At 42.8% G+C, this 18,469-nt stretch overlaps 1 protein-coding gene and 1 non-coding gene across 3 annotated transcripts; both read right to left on the bottom strand.

Moving 5' to 3' along the window:
- Positions 1-5,839: 5,839 nt before the first annotated feature.
- RBMX (RNA binding motif protein X-linked) lies at positions 5,840-17,414 on the bottom strand. 2 transcript variants are annotated; one of them, XM_019492825.2, is made up of 9 exons: positions 17,330-17,414; positions 15,811-15,938; positions 15,507-15,613; positions 9,596-9,767; positions 8,255-8,374; positions 7,785-7,899; positions 7,561-7,686; positions 7,384-7,487; positions 5,840-6,851 (listed from the first exon to the last, which is right to left on the bottom strand). In XM_019492825.2, exons 2-9 carry the CDS (start codon positions 15,917-15,919, stop codon positions 6,544-6,546), a joined length of 1,161 nt encoding a protein of 386 aa, XP_019348370.1. In that variant the 5' UTR covers positions 15,920-15,938; positions 17,330-17,414; the 3' UTR covers positions 5,840-6,543. The 2 variants fall into 2 exon arrangements, with proteins under 2 accessions (XP_019348370.1, XP_019348369.1); XM_019492824.2 differs by lacking the exon at positions 17,330-17,414 and having other exon boundaries at positions 7,384-7,472.
- Positions 15,682-15,754, bottom strand: LOC132252367 (small nucleolar RNA SNORD61). The gene has a single exon (XR_009464261.1). It is a non-coding gene; the product is annotated as a small nucleolar RNA SNORD61 (small nucleolar RNA).
- Positions 17,415-18,469: the final 1,055 nt, after the last annotated feature.

Genomic DNA, 18,469 nt, shown 5'->3' with positions numbered 1-18,469 from the left:
TTCCTGTAAACGCTGAATACCACAATCCATGGTGGGGGAAAGGCAGCAGACACCAGTACATTTTCAATCCTCTGTCTGCCTGTGTTAGACTGAGAAGTCAAAACTTCAGCCACTCGGCTGGCAACTGAGCTTCAGTGTACATGTCATTTTCTCTTCCCCACAGTCTAATATTAATCCTGGCTGAAAAGTACACCCACCAATTAGAACCGAGTACTGCGTACAAAATACTGATGCTTGAAAAGTTACTGACACGGACATACTGGGATAAACACGGCGTACCATGCTACAGAGTACACATTAAGTAAAGCCTAGAGATGCAGCCAGAGAAAAGACAACTATGTTGTGCATCTCAACCTAGAAACACTTCAAGGCAATTTTGAAGTGTATCAGCTAATGCAAGGACGTTAAACGATTCCAAGGTTAGATCTAAAGATCCACCTGCAAAAGTATAGTAAGCATTGTGCCTCCAGCTCAAAAAAAAGGAAAAAAAAAAACTATAAACAGAAATCTAGCCTTGCTCTGCCATTTTAAAGCTAATTTCAAAGAACTGTCACCATAACTAAGACCATGCTGTGCTGCGTAGTGTACAGCTATTGCTTCCAGCCTTCCCCACAAGCTGTAAAATTGCCTAGTCAAGCTACAGAATTGCCTTTTTATATTAGTCAACATTAAACTGCTTCCCCAGTGTTTTAGTTTGCTAAAACTGCTAACTGTTTTTGCTTAATTTTATCAAAACCTTTTCAGCCCAAAGAAATTGGTGTGCGTGCTATTAATAGTGGGATGGAAATATTTGTTCTACTGCAGAAACAAAAGTAGGTACTGAACTGGCTATAGAAGCCAGCCACTTGCACTGTTCAAGCTTCCTCAGAAATACCCATTAGTAATCTTTGGGGGCATAAATACCCCAAACTCAAGGATTACTAGTTAAAACCTCCTTCACCCTACCTAATGGTAACTTCTGAATGCACTGAACGTTGTGATCAAGACCACTTTCAGAAATTTAAAGTTGTCAGCTGCAAGTAAGTATCCTTGATTTTCCAACATGTATCCATTGTTCCATCCTTTCTTCCAGTCACCCTGTAACTGAGGAAAGGAAGCATGTTAAAACACCAAGACAAGATTAGCCACATAATTCAGCCTTTTATAGCTCCATCCCAATAACGATCCCATTTAGACACTGGCATAGCCTTAGGCTGAAAGCTCTCAAGCAGCCCGTTCACTGCACCCGTACAAGCTGGGGACCAATTAGCTAAGCAGCAGCTCTTGGGAAAGGACCCGAGGGTTACAGTGGTCAAGAAGCTGAACAACAGCCAACAGCGTGGCCTTGTGAAGAATGCTAATGGCATACTGGGCTGCAGTAGAAGCGCTGCCAGACTGAGGAACACAATTCTCTCTCTGGCGCTGGTGAAGCCACATCTGGAGTCGTGTCCAGGTCTGTAGACTACAGAAACTATGTGCACAAATTGGAGAAACTCTACAGAGGGCAATGAAAATGGTTGGGGGACATGACTTGTGAGGAGAGGCTGAAGGAGCCAGGCTTATTTAGTCTGAGCGGGGGAATTTAACAGCAACCTTAAACTCCTTGCAGGGTGGTTCCAGAAAAGGAATCTCTTGGAACACCACTGTTCTCAGCGGTGGCCGATGACAGAACAAGGAGCAATGGGCTCAAGTTGCAGCAAGGGGAGTTGAGGTTAGATGGTAGGAAAAACCTCACTAGGAGGGCAGTAAGGCACTGGAACAGGCTACCCCAAGAGACTGTGGAAGCTCCATCCTTGGAGGTTTTTGAAGACCCCACTGCACAGAGCCTTGGCTGGGATCATCTAGTTGGGACAGGTCCTACTTTGAGCAGGGGGTTGGACCAGATGACCTAAAGTCCCTTGCAGCCCTAATTTTTTATGACTCTAGAGATGTAGTACTGCTCTAAACCACTAATGACAAACTACATATATGGAACATTAGCACTAGCTATGCCACAGATCTTTTAAGGCAGCAGTGACCTTCTGCCATAATAAAAATCAACCACTGCTCTGAGACCTACTTGAATTGGCCATTCTTTCTACTGTGGACACACACACACACACCCCCCCCCCCCCCCCCCCCGCTTCACTTTTATAGTGTCACCTGTTCAACTAAAAAACAGCCTGCATCTACTTCCCTGGCAAGGAGGGCTTCCAGAAATGCTTCAGTGCAAAGTCTTGTGTAATTACATATATTGGGGGCTGGATTTGGTCTTGTGAGGTCCCTTTCAGCCCCTTACGTCTATGAAATATTTAAGTAATATGTAGATATACTAAAAAAGGACAGCTTTCATTGCAACAGTTGTGCAATAGCTATTTCAACCAGAAGCAAATAGCTAGTACAACTTGTCCCCCACCACAACTTTGAGTCAAAGCACAGTTAGTCTTTCTTTGTGGGATGTTATTCAAGTCCTGTCTGCCATTTCATCCCTTAACACAGCTGTTTTTGCAAGCAAGTGTCTGGAATATGTTAAATGCATGCAAGCAGGATTGTGTGCATGCAGTTTGTCAGAGGCAAGCGTACCAGGCCCCGGTACAGCAGAACTGGCCAATGACAACAAAGTCCCGTAATGATGAGCCTAGGAGGAAGATTTAGTTCCTCCAAAAAGGTTTCACATTCCTTTTATTGCCAATAAGGAGAAAATTGTTCACTGTGATAATTACAATTTGCCAGAGCTTAATTTGTATAGCTGGAGAAATGGATCTTTCAGGCTAGTGATCCTTATTAAAGTGATGTTAGCAAGTTGCCACGGCAAAAGACTCAAGTAAAGCAGGTGGAGCATCCTTGGGTCTTTAAAGGCAATTTTCACATTCTTTGTTTTGAGGGTCCTTGACTGGGTCAGCCTTTAGCTCACTAAGTTTAAGTCTAGAGGAGGTGAAGCCTATGATCTCATTTCTAAACTTTCCCTTATTTCCAAGCACCCAGGGTATTGGAGGAAAACGAAAAAATACCCATTTAACAACTGGTAGCTACATAACCAGGTTAACAGTCTGTTTGCCCACTGAGCTCTGAATTAGTAGCCATGAAGCCAATCTGAGAGCTAAAAATTCAAACTCTTCTGCTTCACAATAAGAACTAGATCTGGTCCCCAAACTAAGCTTTAAAGACTGAAGATACTGCAGAGTGGGTAAATTAAGTCATACCTTCCAACCACTGAGGCAAGTACATATATTTTTAAATAGGAAAACCAAGCCCAGTGTCAGAGAACACTTGGCAATACTATAAGTAACATCAAATTCCCTCATTTCAGATGTGTCATAAGCTATCCTGATAAAGTTATGGATGTTTAATGCTGGTACGAAGAAGCGCATTATGAAAAATAAATTCAGTTTTTAACATGAGTTCCTTAGAAAACATGTTTTTTTTCTTCTCATCTGACAAGGTAATAGTTTGTTACTCCTGGTATGCTGCCCAAGCAAGTAGTCAGACAGTAGGTATTATGCTCCTGCACTAGTGTTCCTTAAGTAAAAGCCAATGCTCTTAGTACATCAAGGATAGTGTTTTTTCCCTCCCCTACTGCATCAAGGCTAGAGGCTAAGTCTGAATATTTAACACAAGTTCCAAAGTTTCAACAAAATATTTTGATAAAGATGCAAGTACTTTTGCATTTTTCTTTGGTACAAACTTGTACTTGACAACAGCTTTAATTTCAGTCTTTCTCTGAAGTACCATTTTGAAGATCAAGCTGTGAGTTATTACATTCTCAACGAAACCAAGTTATAAGCTGTTGTCCTACTGAGTGATAAGAAGAATTATTGCATAAGTATTGAAGTTATTTCAGTATTTGTAATTTTTTTCCAGAGTTTCACTTTTCAGATAAAGTTCCTTCACATTTTCTATAGTTATTTAGTTTCCCCAGTCATTCAAGTTTACTTGACTAAAGTTAAATTGAAATTTTTAAACTACAAAAACCTAGCCTGCAAAATGGACTAATTCCAGCAGTCTTCGTTTCTGCTCAGTCCCCAGTAAAGAGAACGTGCCAGTGTCAAAAAGGGCAAGTTTTGTTAAGCTAAATAAGGAAATGATCTACAGAGCTCAGGCATTTCCCTCCCAATTTCTTCTAGGCCTAGGGGTTAGGCCAAGAGCCTCAGCTAAAGCAACGTGTACAAGAACCCCCTGCCCCCACCAAAAAAAACCTAAAACATAACAGAACTCCCCTCCCCCACCAGACCACCACCACCTCAACCCACCCCTCCCCCAACAACACACATTCTTAAATATCATGGCCATTTGATTTGATGAAAGAGTAGCATTAGTTAAATGAATACATTAAAATTCCAAGTCAGTGAAGATGCTTAATTTAAGCTCACTTTGGTTTAGCCAATTTAAACCCCAATTTGTGCACCCACAGCCTGACTGGCACCAGCTTTAGATGTACTAGTGGAACCAATGTAAATGATGCTTCACGGTATACAGGTATGGGCCAGGTCCCTCGTGGCTACTTGTCAAGTCACTAAGTAGACCAAAACAAAAACAAACTAGAGAACTGCACATAAAACAGATCTTGCCCCCAGTTATGAGGCTACTCTGCAATTTACCTTCCGTATTGCTCCAGGTGTTCATGCTTCTGCCATCAGTGCAGACGAGTCAGTATTATATGCCAGACTGTACCTCCTGCACTAGTCATCCTGCAAATAAGATGGGACAAACTGAGAGCAAATTCAATTGAAAAGTAATTATCCAACCTATAAAACTGCCCGAGTCCCAGAAAAATTCACAAACTTTTAAGTTGGCAGAAAAATCTCTTTCAAAAGCTCTATTACTTCTTTCAGTGGTGGAAGATTCACTGGGTTGGAATGAACTGGAATGGCTTAGTGATAGGTTGCATGGCTTATGGATTCTCATTCTTTTCCAGTGATGCACTGCCATGTTAAATCCATAAGTTGAATGACAAATTTACTGAGGACTACAGTAGTACAAGGATTGTTTTTAGTTGGAGGTCTTCGAGTCTATTATATTCAAGAGCATCTTTTGAACTTCATGGCTTCACCTGAGTCATGACAACTTGCCACAGGTTTTGCCACTTGTATTACGATTTCCCCATTATGCACTGTCACAAAACTAAAATAAAAGTGAGGCATCCAACTAAACGTCAAGTTTGCAATGGCTTGCTTGAAAATCCCCAATAGTCGAGCTGATAAGATTTGTCAATCTAAGCCAACTCCCGATTTCACCAGGATTCTAATTTGTTTAAAAAAATAAAATAAAAAGAAGTCTAGCATAAGCAGCCTGTTTGAGGGTCTTCAATGAAATGTACTGGGCATAGAATACCCCCTCCCAACCCTACCTGTTCATTTTTCTACAATGAGCTGCATTCTTAATGTCTGTATTTTTGTAATTGGTGCCATACATGCTTTTTATCCAAGATAAGAAGAATGTTGAATTTGAAAGACTTCTAATACTATCCAGCATTGCTTTTTCAGGTTTTTTTTTTTTTAAATCTAGAAAGCACTTCCATTGCCAGGATGTACAGCATGTCTTACTGTACAAAGAGGAAGGTACTTTGGTTCAATTTTGACTTAGACTGAAAAACTTGTTTGCTTTGCTTACCATCTTTGCTGTTGCACAGGCATTTGATGCTTTAAATCTGTTGTGGAATGCTGAAAGATTCACTTGTTTTTATGAAGCCTTTGAGAAGTTGGAGAGAAAGACTTCTTTGCTTATCTTATTTTCTCCATTTGCCTTTGGAATCAAAGATGTTCCTTTAAAAGTGAGACACTACAGAGTTGCAAAAATTTGAAACAGTAAGAGCAAGCATCGGTTTGCAGCTTCTTTGATGGAACTGGTCAACCCTTTTATTTTTTAATACAGCATTCGGTAGTTGACTTATTACATGTAAATTGTTTATTTTGGGGGAGGTCATTCCAAACTCCCAGCGTAACAGTACGAAGGCAAAGTACAGTCAGCATTATCCATTTGCTGTTTTAGTGACTGAATGAATTCCTGAATTTCTCTTTACACAAGAATCTGAAGAATTTTGTACAGGGAATACCATGTGGATTTCAGACTCTAGAGAGGAACTGAAAGAGTTCAGATCCTGGAAACTGAAATTTTAGTGCAGCACATCCCCACCACCCTCCATACCACAAGTAACTAATTTGTTTGGAATGCGAGTTTGAATGTGTAGAACGATCCAGCTCCATTTTAGATGGCTAGATGTGTGGAAGATCTTAAACTGCTTGTTCCATTCATGAGGAAAATCAGATGGAAGTATGGCATTTCAGGGTAACTTTTACTTTGAAAATTACAACACTAGTACACAGCTCAAGTTTTATACATTTAACATCTGCGTTTTGAAAGAAATGGTAACAATTTTGAAATGAAATTAAACATTGTTTTAACTTTTCTTCACAAAAGCATAAGTCATGGAGGGGAACTTAACAGGCAACAATAAAAAAGGTAAAAACAACTTTTCCTTTCAGTAGTCCTCTGGTAGCAAAGATTGAACAACTTCCACTTTTCATGTGTTTTTTTGAAAAGTAATCTGTTTTGGTCCAAAAGTGTGATTTTTTTTTTTTTTTTTTTTTAGTATCTGCTTCTGCCTCCACCTCTATCAGATCGGCTTCCACCACGGCCACCACCTCTGGGTGCTCCGCGGCTTGAACTACTGTATGAATCTCGTGGAGGAGGATAACCCCTTTCCATGGAAGGGGGAAGACCTCTGTCTTGTCTTCCAACGCGATCACGGCCACTTGAGTAGACGTCACTTCTGCTGCTTGAGTAACTTTCTCGACTTCCATATCCATCTCGTGTGCTGCCGTAATCATCATACCGACTGCTTCCACCATAAGATGGAGGGGGCCCTCGAGCAGGTGGAGCACTACGTGAGTTACCTGCAGGGTCAATGGTCAGGTAATATGGCAACACTTAAGTTATATATAACAATTTAAAATCTGAATGTACAGAATTGCTGTATCAAAGTTTACTGTTACTCTTTTGCATGAATTGAGAGGTTCTTAACATAATCTGCCATGTGGGAAACTTATAGTAGGGGTTGCATATCAGGTAGTGAATGACTAAGGATTGTTTGAAAGGACTGAAGACGGTGTTTATTTCAGGCAGGTTCTTTTTGGGGATATTCCAGAACAGCTTGTTATTTTAGAGAAGACAACTCAGCCATATTTTCCAGAGATGGGTGCAATTCTGAACTGTAGACTCTGCTTCATTAGGATATAGAAATCATTTGATCATCTTGTTAAATGAACTAAAAAAATTGCTATTTCACTGTTGGGGGTGGGGGGGGGGGAGGGGGGAGAAAAAAAAAGTGTGCAATTCCCACTTAAATGCAAGCAGTCTAGTAAAGTTAAATCGGGTTCATGACTCCTGTACAGACTCCATTACATTATCCCCAAAATGGGTCCTTACCATAACTCTCATACGAATCTCTGTAGGAGCCTCCGCTTGGGTGATCAGAGTAGTCTCTGTCCCGTCCACCACCGTATCCGTCACGGTCACTATAGGAGGAAAAACTGCTGAGACTTAGTACAAATCAGTGTTGTGACAATGATTTTAAAAATGACAGAAAAATTCAATGCTAGGTACCTGTATCCTCTGGAGGGGTACTCATCACGCGAGCTGGAATGACCATAATCACGATATGCATAATCTCTCGGAGGCGGGGCATAATCTCTTGTATCCCTGGAACTTGGATAATCTCTACTTGAGTAACTAGAAAAAGGAAGTTACAATAACCTATCAACATTAGAGATTGAGAGCTTTACCCTCTGCCAGACTATTAAGTTTTAGCTACATTGCCTTAGTTTTACCTGTCCTTAGTACTATAACCATCATCTCTTGGTGACATGTAGACATCTCTTCGTGATGGCATTGGCTCTCTCCGGGGAGGACCACCATAGCTGTCTCTCCCACGTGATACAGGAGCTTTAAGAGAGTCAAGTTACAATCAAATGAGTGACCATGGAAGTCAGCAGCTATGCTGCACATTCCACAGGGCAAGGATGAACTAGCTGGAAATTCAAAGTTACTTAGGATACAAACTGCACTAATCAGTCACTACAAGGCCATTTTATGGCTGCCAGTTAACTCCAGGAACAGTAGTGGATGAGCAGTCATGAGACTTTTGCTCATCTGAGCAAAACTGCTGCGATACAAGTGAACCCTTCACAGCAACAGGCAATACTATTTAGCTAAGTATTACAGTCCAGCTACTGCAGAAGTAGGATGTCAGAATAAACTGAGTAAACCAGCCAGCACGTTGAGCTGTCCCTTTCCTTACCTCTGCCTCCCATTCCACTACTGCTACGCACTGGTCCTGAAGGGGCTGATCTTTTTGGTGGAGGCCCGCCACTGCGGGGAGGTGGACCTCTCTTCATTGGAAGTGGTCCTCTGGAAGACCCTTTAATAGAGCAAAGCAAACGGTCATTCAGGCAAAGAAAATAAATTAAAAAAAAAAAAAAGTTACCACCACTAGAGTTTCAATGGCTACAATCCAAGGTGACTGATCAGACAGCAGTAAGTCAGCATGAAGCTACAGAACCAGTTTGTAGGGGGACCCATTAATGACCGGATTACTGGTAGCACTTTGACTGCACATAGGGTATTAAGAACAAGTCCCAGAGTTGTTCCATCTGCGTCAGTCACATCTACAGGCCCAAGGTGAGACTACAAATTGAGCTGGGTTTCATACATGTTATGAGCACTCCTGTCATGAAGAGGTTCCCATTTAAGACTGACTAAAAATAAAGAGCACACAGTAGAAAGAGGAGGCCTAATGAAAGTCAAAGCACAACTGCTTAAAATTAGATATTAAGCAAGTTCACAGTTCCTAAGTGCTGAAGCCATTTGGGAAGATGCATTAGAGTAGCCTGAAAGCAGATCCAACTGACCCATTTACCAAAGGTCGTGCATAACAAACTTCACAGGCCCTGCAGAAATGGCATCCTCAAACAGTTCCTAGCTCGTTGGCATTAGACAGTCACACTTCAGATAAAGTATGCCTCATCTGTCATGCTAAAAAGGGCACTTTATTTTTGTGTAAGAAACCAGTACCCAGATAAATACCAACACAAAAAGTGTACTTTTATAACATTTTTTACTCTGCCAAAACGTTGTACAAAAAAAAGTTTTTCTTCTTAAAGTGCTGTATTTTAAAAAAACGAAAAAACCAACACCAAACAACAATACTAGGGCTTAGTTGGCAAACTATTCGATCCTCAAATGGATCATTCTTTTGAGTCAGCAGGGATTCATTTGTGAGCTTAGAACTGGCTAATAATGCAAGAGTCATTTCTCCCCCCAGCTTCAGGAACCACTTTTTCATTCTGTAACAGAAAGCATCCTTCCTTATTTGCAGGGCAGGAATTTTGCTTTCCTCTTATAACCAAGAGTCAAGTGGAGTGATAGATGTAGAAATAAGTCTTCATTTGGGGCAAGTATGTCTTAAAAGACTTCAAAAATTATTAAATTTGACTCAACTGCAGAGGGCATATTTTCAACTGTTTTAGCAAAAAAAACAAGTGCTCTATTCAGCAGTTTGATTTCCCAGTATGATATTGCCATCTTCCAACGATTGTCTTGTATGGTGTCCAAGTAGATCATTAGATCTGTAAATACATACCCAAATGACTTCCCCTTGAAGGTGGCCCTCTTGCTCCACTTCCGCCTCTTCCACCTCTGAGGCCCCTGGGAGGACCTCTGCTTCTTGGAGGAGGTGGCGGCCCACGTCTACCACCACTTTCAAAGGATGGCTTGGTTGCTTGTTCCACTTTAATTGCTTTCCCATCTAATGACTAAAAGAAGAAGCTGCTTTACTCAGTGCCCGTAGTCGTGTTTTGATTTCTTAGAAAAACAGCCCCTCTTCACCATTATTACTGGGCTCGTGTTATGAATTAAGAGCAATTCTAGAATAGATGCGAGTCTTCATTATTATTAGTCACTCTAAAACAGGTCCCCGTGCACTCATCAGCAAGTTGAGCCTAAGGTTCTACGGGGCTTTGTTCCTGTGGTATTTCAGCAGCAGCAGAAAAAAAAAAAAAAATGGAGGGATTTTCCCCCCCACAAGTAAAAAGCCCCCATATTATCCATTCTATAATGTGAACACTGTTTATTATGCTCTCCAATTTCAGTATTTCAATACTGATTTTGTCCCAAACCATAACTGCACCTGGAGTTGCAAGAGTCAGGCTGAACGTTTGGTTAGCTGGTGGGGGAGACAATTTATTAGCTCTGCTTGATGCTCTGCAAGATGATGAGCAGTGGAGTATTAAAAGATGACATGAAAATTAAAGGCAAATTCAGAGAAATAAAATGATGCAATTCACATTTCTGTGCTACTGTTCCAAACAGCCTACTCAAGGCAACACTACATTTTCTCTTGAAAATAAAGTCCAGCCCTAATTAGTTTTCATTCTGACGCCTTTCTAGAGCATATTTCTGCAGGCATGCTCAGTGTCTACAAAAAGTCTCACGTTAGGTAGAATGGTAGATGTATTTGGAAACTCAAACCAGCAAAGTCCTATATAGCAGCTTTGCTGCTGGTCTTTCACGTGCTGTATTGGCTCGTATTAAAAGCTGTAGAACTGGAGTGATCAGTAAATGCTTAAAAGGATTTCTGTCAATCTAAGACAACAAATCTTCCATAAAGTCTGTAATTTAGTTTTCTGCACATTCATCCAGATAAGAATTCAAGATCTTGCTTTTATTTGCAGTTAGGCAAGAACAGAGATCATATACTATTAGCGACTGCAGAAGTTTGAAGACTGCTGTACAGTCTGCCTTCCCGGTAACATTGGATATTAATTTGAAGCAGTTCTGTTGGAATGCAACACCACTTTTCCCTTACTGTTAAGCTTTGGTGCTTTCAAAGAATGACACCTCTGCAACAGTACAGAAGCTCTGCTACTACATGTACTTGTTCAGAAAATTCCTTTTCAATGTTATCCAGAGCTAAGAATCCAACATTCAGGGGTACACATAACTGGTGGAGTTGAAGACAAACATAAGCACAGGCAAAATTAAGGCAGACTGTTATCCTTTTATACTACCACCTAGGTCTACTGAGACAAGAGCACCAGTAATTCCTTAATAGTTTATTGGGGGCAAGCAGTAAAATAGGAACAGATAGTCTGGCAGCAGCAAGCTTCACCCTAGTGGCTGCAGCTGCCTCCACTTTACCCTGTGACTCACAGGAAATAGTTTTTGGTTTTTTAAATCCTGATTCTAGAACACTTCGACTACCCAAAAGGGAGCCAACCCCCACCCCAGTTTCTACTGACACTACATTATAAACCACTAGGATGAAAAACAAGATCCTGTGCTCATTTTTCTCCTACTGTGTAGTAAAGAAGACAGTTTATCTTGCTTTTGCTGCTCTACTGCCAAGTCTGCTTCACCTATGCAAAAGATGAACTTCTTTTGGCACAGGGCTTCCAATCTATAAACAGGCAGTAAGGCTCCGAAGAACTCTCCCAAAAGCCTGACAAAAGTTTATCAGCCACTGTTGACCATGACAAGAAATTTGCAGGAAGGTAGAGAAAAAAAATAGCCAAGATGTAGATTGATTGCATTTCTCTAGCAGCTAGCTTCAAATAAAAGAGCAGGCATCTTACAGCGCACTTCTAAGCTGCTGAAGCTGTTTTTTTGTAAGATATACCAAATGAACCAGGGTGATCACCAAAGAGGTCTCACAATTATATAGCTTAAAATATTAAGTTTCAAATACCATTTTCTTATTCATCTTCTGCCTAATCCACTGAGAGGTTATAATGGAAAGCAGCCAGCAAGAACCAATAAAATCCAGGGAATCACACACTTAGCTGTTTAATACTGATCAGCAAGATTTCTCATCCTTCGTCTGGCCCAAGATAGGACAGTGGATGTTAAATGTTTTCATTTGGCTGGAGGAGGTCCAACTTCTATTGTAAGCTCTGCTGGACAGGTGGTCTGTGTTGCTTCTTGCAGCTCCTACACTACAGGTGCAGCTTCTAGATGCTACAAGAAAATGATGAGAGCCAACATGATGAAGGCCCAAGCACTGAACTACATTTACTTCTGCAACCTCAAATTTCCAAGACTGGGAACAGACAATTAGCCAATCAGGAAACAGTACAGCTGTTGAATCTGCCTTCGGCTCAGAAATCTTTAATTAGTTGCAAGAATTAGTTCAGTACTCCTACTTCAGCTGTCAGTGCAGTCCCATTACTGGCAAGGTGGCAGGCAACAGGGCCATGGTTTCCAACAACCTGAAAGCGAGCAACTTGGCTGGTTAACATCATAGGGCTTGAGGTCATCCAACATCCTGCAGTTCTTGAACCTGGTTTCCCCAAGTGTTTTACTGACTGTCTCATTTCCTGGCTCAGACTGATGACATCTCCAATGGCTGGTACCAATGGAAGGTCACATCAGGTGGTTTATAAAAGGAGTATAGCTCTGTGCAGAATTAGAAATATTCCCAAGACGCTCATAGTTCCAACCACTAATATAAGGCTTTCCTTACAGCAAAGTTGAGACTATTTTCCAAGAACAGTTTCCTCTTGTGGCATTTTTTTCTGGAGGGCTAGGGATCAAACTGGCTATACATTATATGCAGTGATTCCTCCAAATCTTTAACACAAGTAGTTCAAGCTTGCACATCCAACCCCATGAGTTACTTCAAAGATAAAGGAAAACTGATTTGCCAGTCATTCAGAAAACCCTGCGCATTGTATGAAGGCCAAGAATTTATTGTCTCTTAAAATAAAGTACTTCACTGAGGTAATGTGCATTATTTACAAATCTCTTCTGTACTTCCATTCTTATGAGCCACTTTTGTTCCAAGCAAGGTCTCATGTGAAAGCGCTCTTGAAAACCTTGTAGAAAAAAGGAAGCATGGAACTAGGTGTTGTGATCTCTTTCACCTGACAGAGTAGAAATGAGATCTTTGCTCTAAAGGACAGACATCAGTTACACGTACAAGGCAAAATAACTTTTCCAGTCAAAGTTCCAGTCCATCCATTAGTCTGTCTTCTTCTCAAGAGGTCTTACCAGCTGATAAAAGGACCAGAAACTCAGTCTCTGTAAGAGGAATAAGAACCCCATTTCCTTGGGTAAGAGGACTCAACTGACTCAAAGATTTGTTCCTTAGATGAAAGGATTTGCTTTATTCTTCCAAATTTTGTCCGTCTTGCATCCCAGGATCCTAGGCCCTACTTTAAGTTGCTGCTTTTCCCACAAAAGATTTCTGCTTCTGTGGTTTGGAAGGCAATGAACTGAAGACTTCACAATAGGTCCCAACCTGAAGACAGATGCCAGACTTTGTGCTAGTGGAAAGCTCCAAGCAACACATGCCTTTCTTACTACAATAGGGGAATGGCACACATGGACACCACACCAGGCATTTTCTCAGAAGCATCAACAGCAAGTTTGCCCAAGTGACTCTAAAAAGACATGGAGGAGCATAGGACATGCCACTATGTCCGCCTTTTTCCTTTGGAGTCTGGATAACCCACAACCAACCCAGAACCAGTTTAAAAGGGAAGGTAAACTGATCCACATTTGACCTGTACAGGGGCCCCCAAAATAAGCAAACTACTGAAATCTTCTCTCATTACTGCTGATTTTAAGCCAAACAAATATTCTGCAAGCAGGGACATTCATGCCACACAGATGCAGTTTGTCACAAAACAAACAGCCCCTGCTCCCTCCCCCCAGTCATCCCACAACAGAGCTACCCTTTATAGCCTCAGTTCTGAATACCTGGTACCACAGGCTGTTTAAGCTCAGCAACACAAATCAAAAGCTTCTATTTTAGCTGTTTTGGAGCTCAGGATTGCATCCCAAAACCTTGACAAGCAGAAACCACCCTAAATAGATATGCTCCTATGAACTGAACTATTTTAGCTATCATAGGGGCATGATTTCTAAACAAATTTCAAGCATGACCAAATGCAGACTATCACAAGACAGGAACAAGCAGTAATTTGTTTTCAAAGATCTAGTTTTAGACAGCTGTACTCAACACAAATTCCATAGGGATTAGTGACCAACCAATCACTAATCCCTACTGCCTTTAGTTCCTACAAATAATCATGCAATTGTGCCCTAGTTTAAGTGGAGTTTAAGGCTACTGTGAGCCGTGATATGCAATTCTCAGGATTGCAAGAGACAGCATAGTCTACAGTAAATTCTCGTGCAAGAGATCCCTAAGGAACACAGAAGAGATTGCCTCACTGCCATTCATTCCAACGCTGTTACATCAGAGAAGGCACTGTTATAAAGTAGTTCATAATGATTAAGTATGCATGCATGCACAATTCTGGAGAGCCAAGCTACTGCTACTAGCATTTAAGTTTAAAGGGCAAAAATAAGGAAATAGGCCAGATATTTTAACCAACATCTCTTTTCCTTTTAAAACGACTACTATTATGTGCTCTGCTCAAGACTTGGAGCTACTTGCTATAGTTACTACAATGTAAAGTACTTTAACCAAATTTCAACATATGAAATGCAGAGACAATATATATCAGCAGAGAATCCTGTAAAGTTTGACAAGGGGCATTGAGAGAGACAGGACTCGGGGCTGGTCAAAAATGGCGGGGAAGCCTATCAGTTACATTTGAGTGGACACATATCTCAGAGAAAGGCTGAGGCCTGCATTTCAACACAAACCCTGCCCAGATGTGCAGGCACTGAAAACCATGGGGCTAATTATAATGGTGAATAGATCAACTTCTCAATCCAAACCTGGCTGGAAACAAGCCCTTGATTTAAGAGTCAGTGGCCAGGTATGCCAGCATTCATTTCAATCAAAGCCTTTTCTTCTAGAAATGGTTTAAGAACAACAGAATTAAAATCAGAAGTTCTCTACATATTGCTGAGATGAGGTTATTCAAAATTCTCTTTATCAGAGCTGCTAAGTCATGTTGCCTTTCATGTCTCAACAGTTTGGTAACTAACCAACAAATTTGTGAAGATGTTTCTAAACAGATAAAATACCTCTCAGCTTCCAAGTATGGAAGAAATTAGCAAGAGATATTAAGATTAGAAAATTGCTGGGGGGGTTGGGTTGTGTGTGATCACAAAACACTGGCATCTCTCCCACCGGAGGGATCATGAGCATCTGACCTATTCAATGAAAGTCACATCTGTGATTGTGGTTTAATCACCAAGTTTAGTTTTATGTGACTTTTTTTGCTTTACCAGAAAAAGCAAAGAAACAGCATAAAGACAGAACAAGCAACTAACATTTCATTAATTACTAAAGTTTCATGCATTATGATTTTCCAAGAACAGAGAAGTTATTTATCTGTGCTTTGATCTAGCAGAAAGTTTTTCTTCTCACCTGCAAATTCTTGGACAGGGAGAAAAACAGAATAAGAATAAAAAAGTTTGTGTGCCAGTTGCTATGTGGGAAGCAAATGGGATACTTAAACTGTTAAATTCAAACAGAAGACATCAGGCATCTTCCTACCTGCCTGATAGCTAGGGCCTTAGAGGATATTTGGGCTTGTCGAGTGAAGTGACACCAATGCAATACAGCACCAAGATCCTACCTTTCCGTTCATGTCTCTGGCAGCATCCTTCGCATCTGCTGGGCTCTCAAACGTGACAAAAGCAAATCCTCTGGACTTGTTGGTTTCGCGATCTTTCATCAAGAGAACTGCAAGTATAAAACTAAACGTTACTCGACGATCGGTCCCACGAACATGGCCTACCTGCGACACCAAATCGCTCAGAACTTCTTAGAGGACAAAACAGCAGCATCATTTCAGCCGATCAATGCCAGAAAGTTCATCACCGCACAATTTCACCAGCATCCCCCTAAAAACGCCCCCCAAACCCGACGAGACTCCTCACCTTCTACTATGCGCCCATATTTGCCGAACACAGCTTCAAGCGCTTTCTCGTTCGTCTCCGTGTTCAGCCCGCCGATGAACAGCTTCCCGGGACGGTCCGCCTCCACCATTTTGACCTTTGAAAGGGACCTGTTTAAAAATAAATGAATGTTAAGACCATGAGAGGAGAGAAAACGCATCCCTTGGCCTTTTGTGGCATGTTCCCACTGTAGAACCCCCCCCCCCCCCCCCCAATTTGGCCAGTAAACACATCAGTTTTTAGGGATAAAACCCAACAAACCAGGCAGCACCCCCCCTCCCAATTTGGCCACTAGAAACTCCCATTTTAAGGTATAAAACCCAACCAAACCAGGCACCACTCCCCCCCAATTTGGCCACTAAAAACTCCCATTTTTAGGGATAAACCCCAATAAAGCCAGGCACCACTCCCCCCCAATTTGGCCAGTAAAAAATCTCTCATTTTTAGGGATAAACCCCAATAAAGCCAGGCACCACTCCCTGCACAATTTGGCCACTAAAAAACCCCCATTTTAAGGGATAAACCCCAATAAAGCCAGGCACCACTCCCCGCACAATTTGCCCACTAAAAAACCCCCATTTTAAGGGATAAACCCCAACAAACCAGGCACCACTCCCTGCACAATTTGGCCACTAAAAAACCCCCATTTTAAGGGATAAACCCCAACAAACCAGGCACCACTCCCTGCACAATTTGGCCACTAAAAAACCCCCATTTTAAGGGATAAACCCCAACAAACCAGACACCACTCCCTACACAATTTGGCCACTAAAAACTCCCATTTTTAGGGATAAAACCCAATAAAACCAGGCACCACTCCCCCCCAATTTGGCCAGTAAAAAAAATCCCATTTTTAGGGATAAAACCCAACAAAACCAGATAACTAAACATGGCATTGGATAATCATCTTTCTACTAAGTGGTGTACAGGGAAAGTGTGTCTTTGAGAACGCAGATTGGGCAGGGATGGCAGTCCTGTAACCTGGGACCCGACCCCAGGCTCCTAAATTTGGCTGCCCAAAACCGGTGCCCGCATGGGCCCCCACGTGCCACACGTGGCTCGCAGGAGGGGGAGATTTGAGGGCCACTATCTCCCAACAGGGCCTTGCTTTCTCGCACCCAGTGCAGCTAGGGCAGGCCCCAAATCCAGGGACACAAGGATTTTTTTTGGAGGGGGAGAGAGGAGTATAATACTATATTGTGCCCCCCCCAACAAAGGAGAAGCCCTCAGAGAAGCGCATGCGCCTCAGGGGCGAAAAAATACCGAAGCAAACAAAAAGTCAGCAGTAGGCCCACCCGCGCGCGGGAAGGGGGCAGCGCCATCACAAAATGGCGGCGGGCCCCTCCACAGCGCGGCGCGGCGCGGCCCCGCCTCGGCCCGCAGCGCCCCTGCCCCCACGGGCCTAAAATGGCGGCCGCCCCCTCAGGATCCCGCTGTGGGGACCCGGCCCGTGCCCCCGCTTTGCCCCCCGCCGTGCCCCCACGCGCGCGGCCACGCTCACCTCCGCACCGCCTCACCTGCAACTGCGCAATGAGGGCGAACAAAGGCGCTGCGGGCCTTTATATAGCTGACGTCACGGCCGCGAACGAGGCCGAGGGACCCGGATGCTGCGCGCGAGAGGAGGCGGGGCCTCGCTGCTGGGAGACAAAGGGAGGGGAGGGGTGCGAGGGGCTCCTATCCTCCAGGGAGGAGCTTGGGTTGTACTAAGACGCATGGAGGGGCTTGTAGGGTGCAGGGGGGGGGGGTGAGACGCTGCTTGGGAAATGCCAGCTTTGAGTTTTTGCTGGGTTATGTTGGATGCACACAAAAGAAGTACAAATAAAACAATCTTTGTGTTGCAGAGGCTGCAAGGAGGTGCTTTGCTGTTTGAAGTCTTTTGAATCCTGTATGCAGCTATGATGGGGCTAAGAGAGCCTAGCATTAGCACCTTGAAAGCTGCTGGGGTGACCTGGCCCCCACTTCAGCATCCCCAATTGCTGTGGCTGTGGGAGGATTTAATATTTTATTTTGTGAAGCGTGTGTGCAGCTGTGAAGGGGCTAAGATTGCATGGTGTTGGCCCCCTGAAACATGCAGGGGGTGCTGGGCAGGCCTTGCCCCCCATCCTCCCCCTGGTTGAGAGTGGGAGCCTTGTCCCAAATTGCCATTGCTCTGGGAGGGTGTAATGCCCTTGGAGGATTTAATGGGACAGAAGTTGCTTTGTCTTCTGGCGGAGGGGGAGGAGTACAGTCAAAGCCTTCAAGTTAAAGACGGAACAAGGAGAAAACTGTCTCGATTTGCAGCACGGGAAGTTTCAGTTGGATATTAAGAAGGATTTCCTCACGAGGAGGGGAGTGAAACGCTGGAACGGGCTCCCCAGAGAGGGGGTGCAAGCTCCATCCTTTTTAAGGCCCGGGTAGATGAAACCGTAGCTGGGACGATCTAGTCCTGATTTGAGCTGGGCATTGGACTTGATCAGTGGTTCTCAACCTTTTTTGTACCAGGACCCATTTGTACAAATCAATGGCCAGTCCTGACCCAGACCCCCCCCAGGAGGTGGGCATGTGGGGATACTGCCAGCCTGCAAGATAAAACCTGTGGTTTCCTATGTTTTTCTCCTTTCAAGAAAAATCTATTGTTTAACTTTGTTCGTGACCCTTCTTA

Source organism: Alligator mississippiensis, chromosome 8, assembly GCF_030867095.1.
Source record: "Alligator mississippiensis isolate rAllMis1 chromosome 8, rAllMis1, whole genome shotgun sequence".
NCBI lineage: Eukaryota > Metazoa > Chordata > Crocodylia > Alligatoridae > Alligator > Alligator mississippiensis.
The sequence above is the reverse complement of the archived record's forward strand: the minus strand, read 5'-3'. Positions and strand labels throughout refer to the sequence as shown.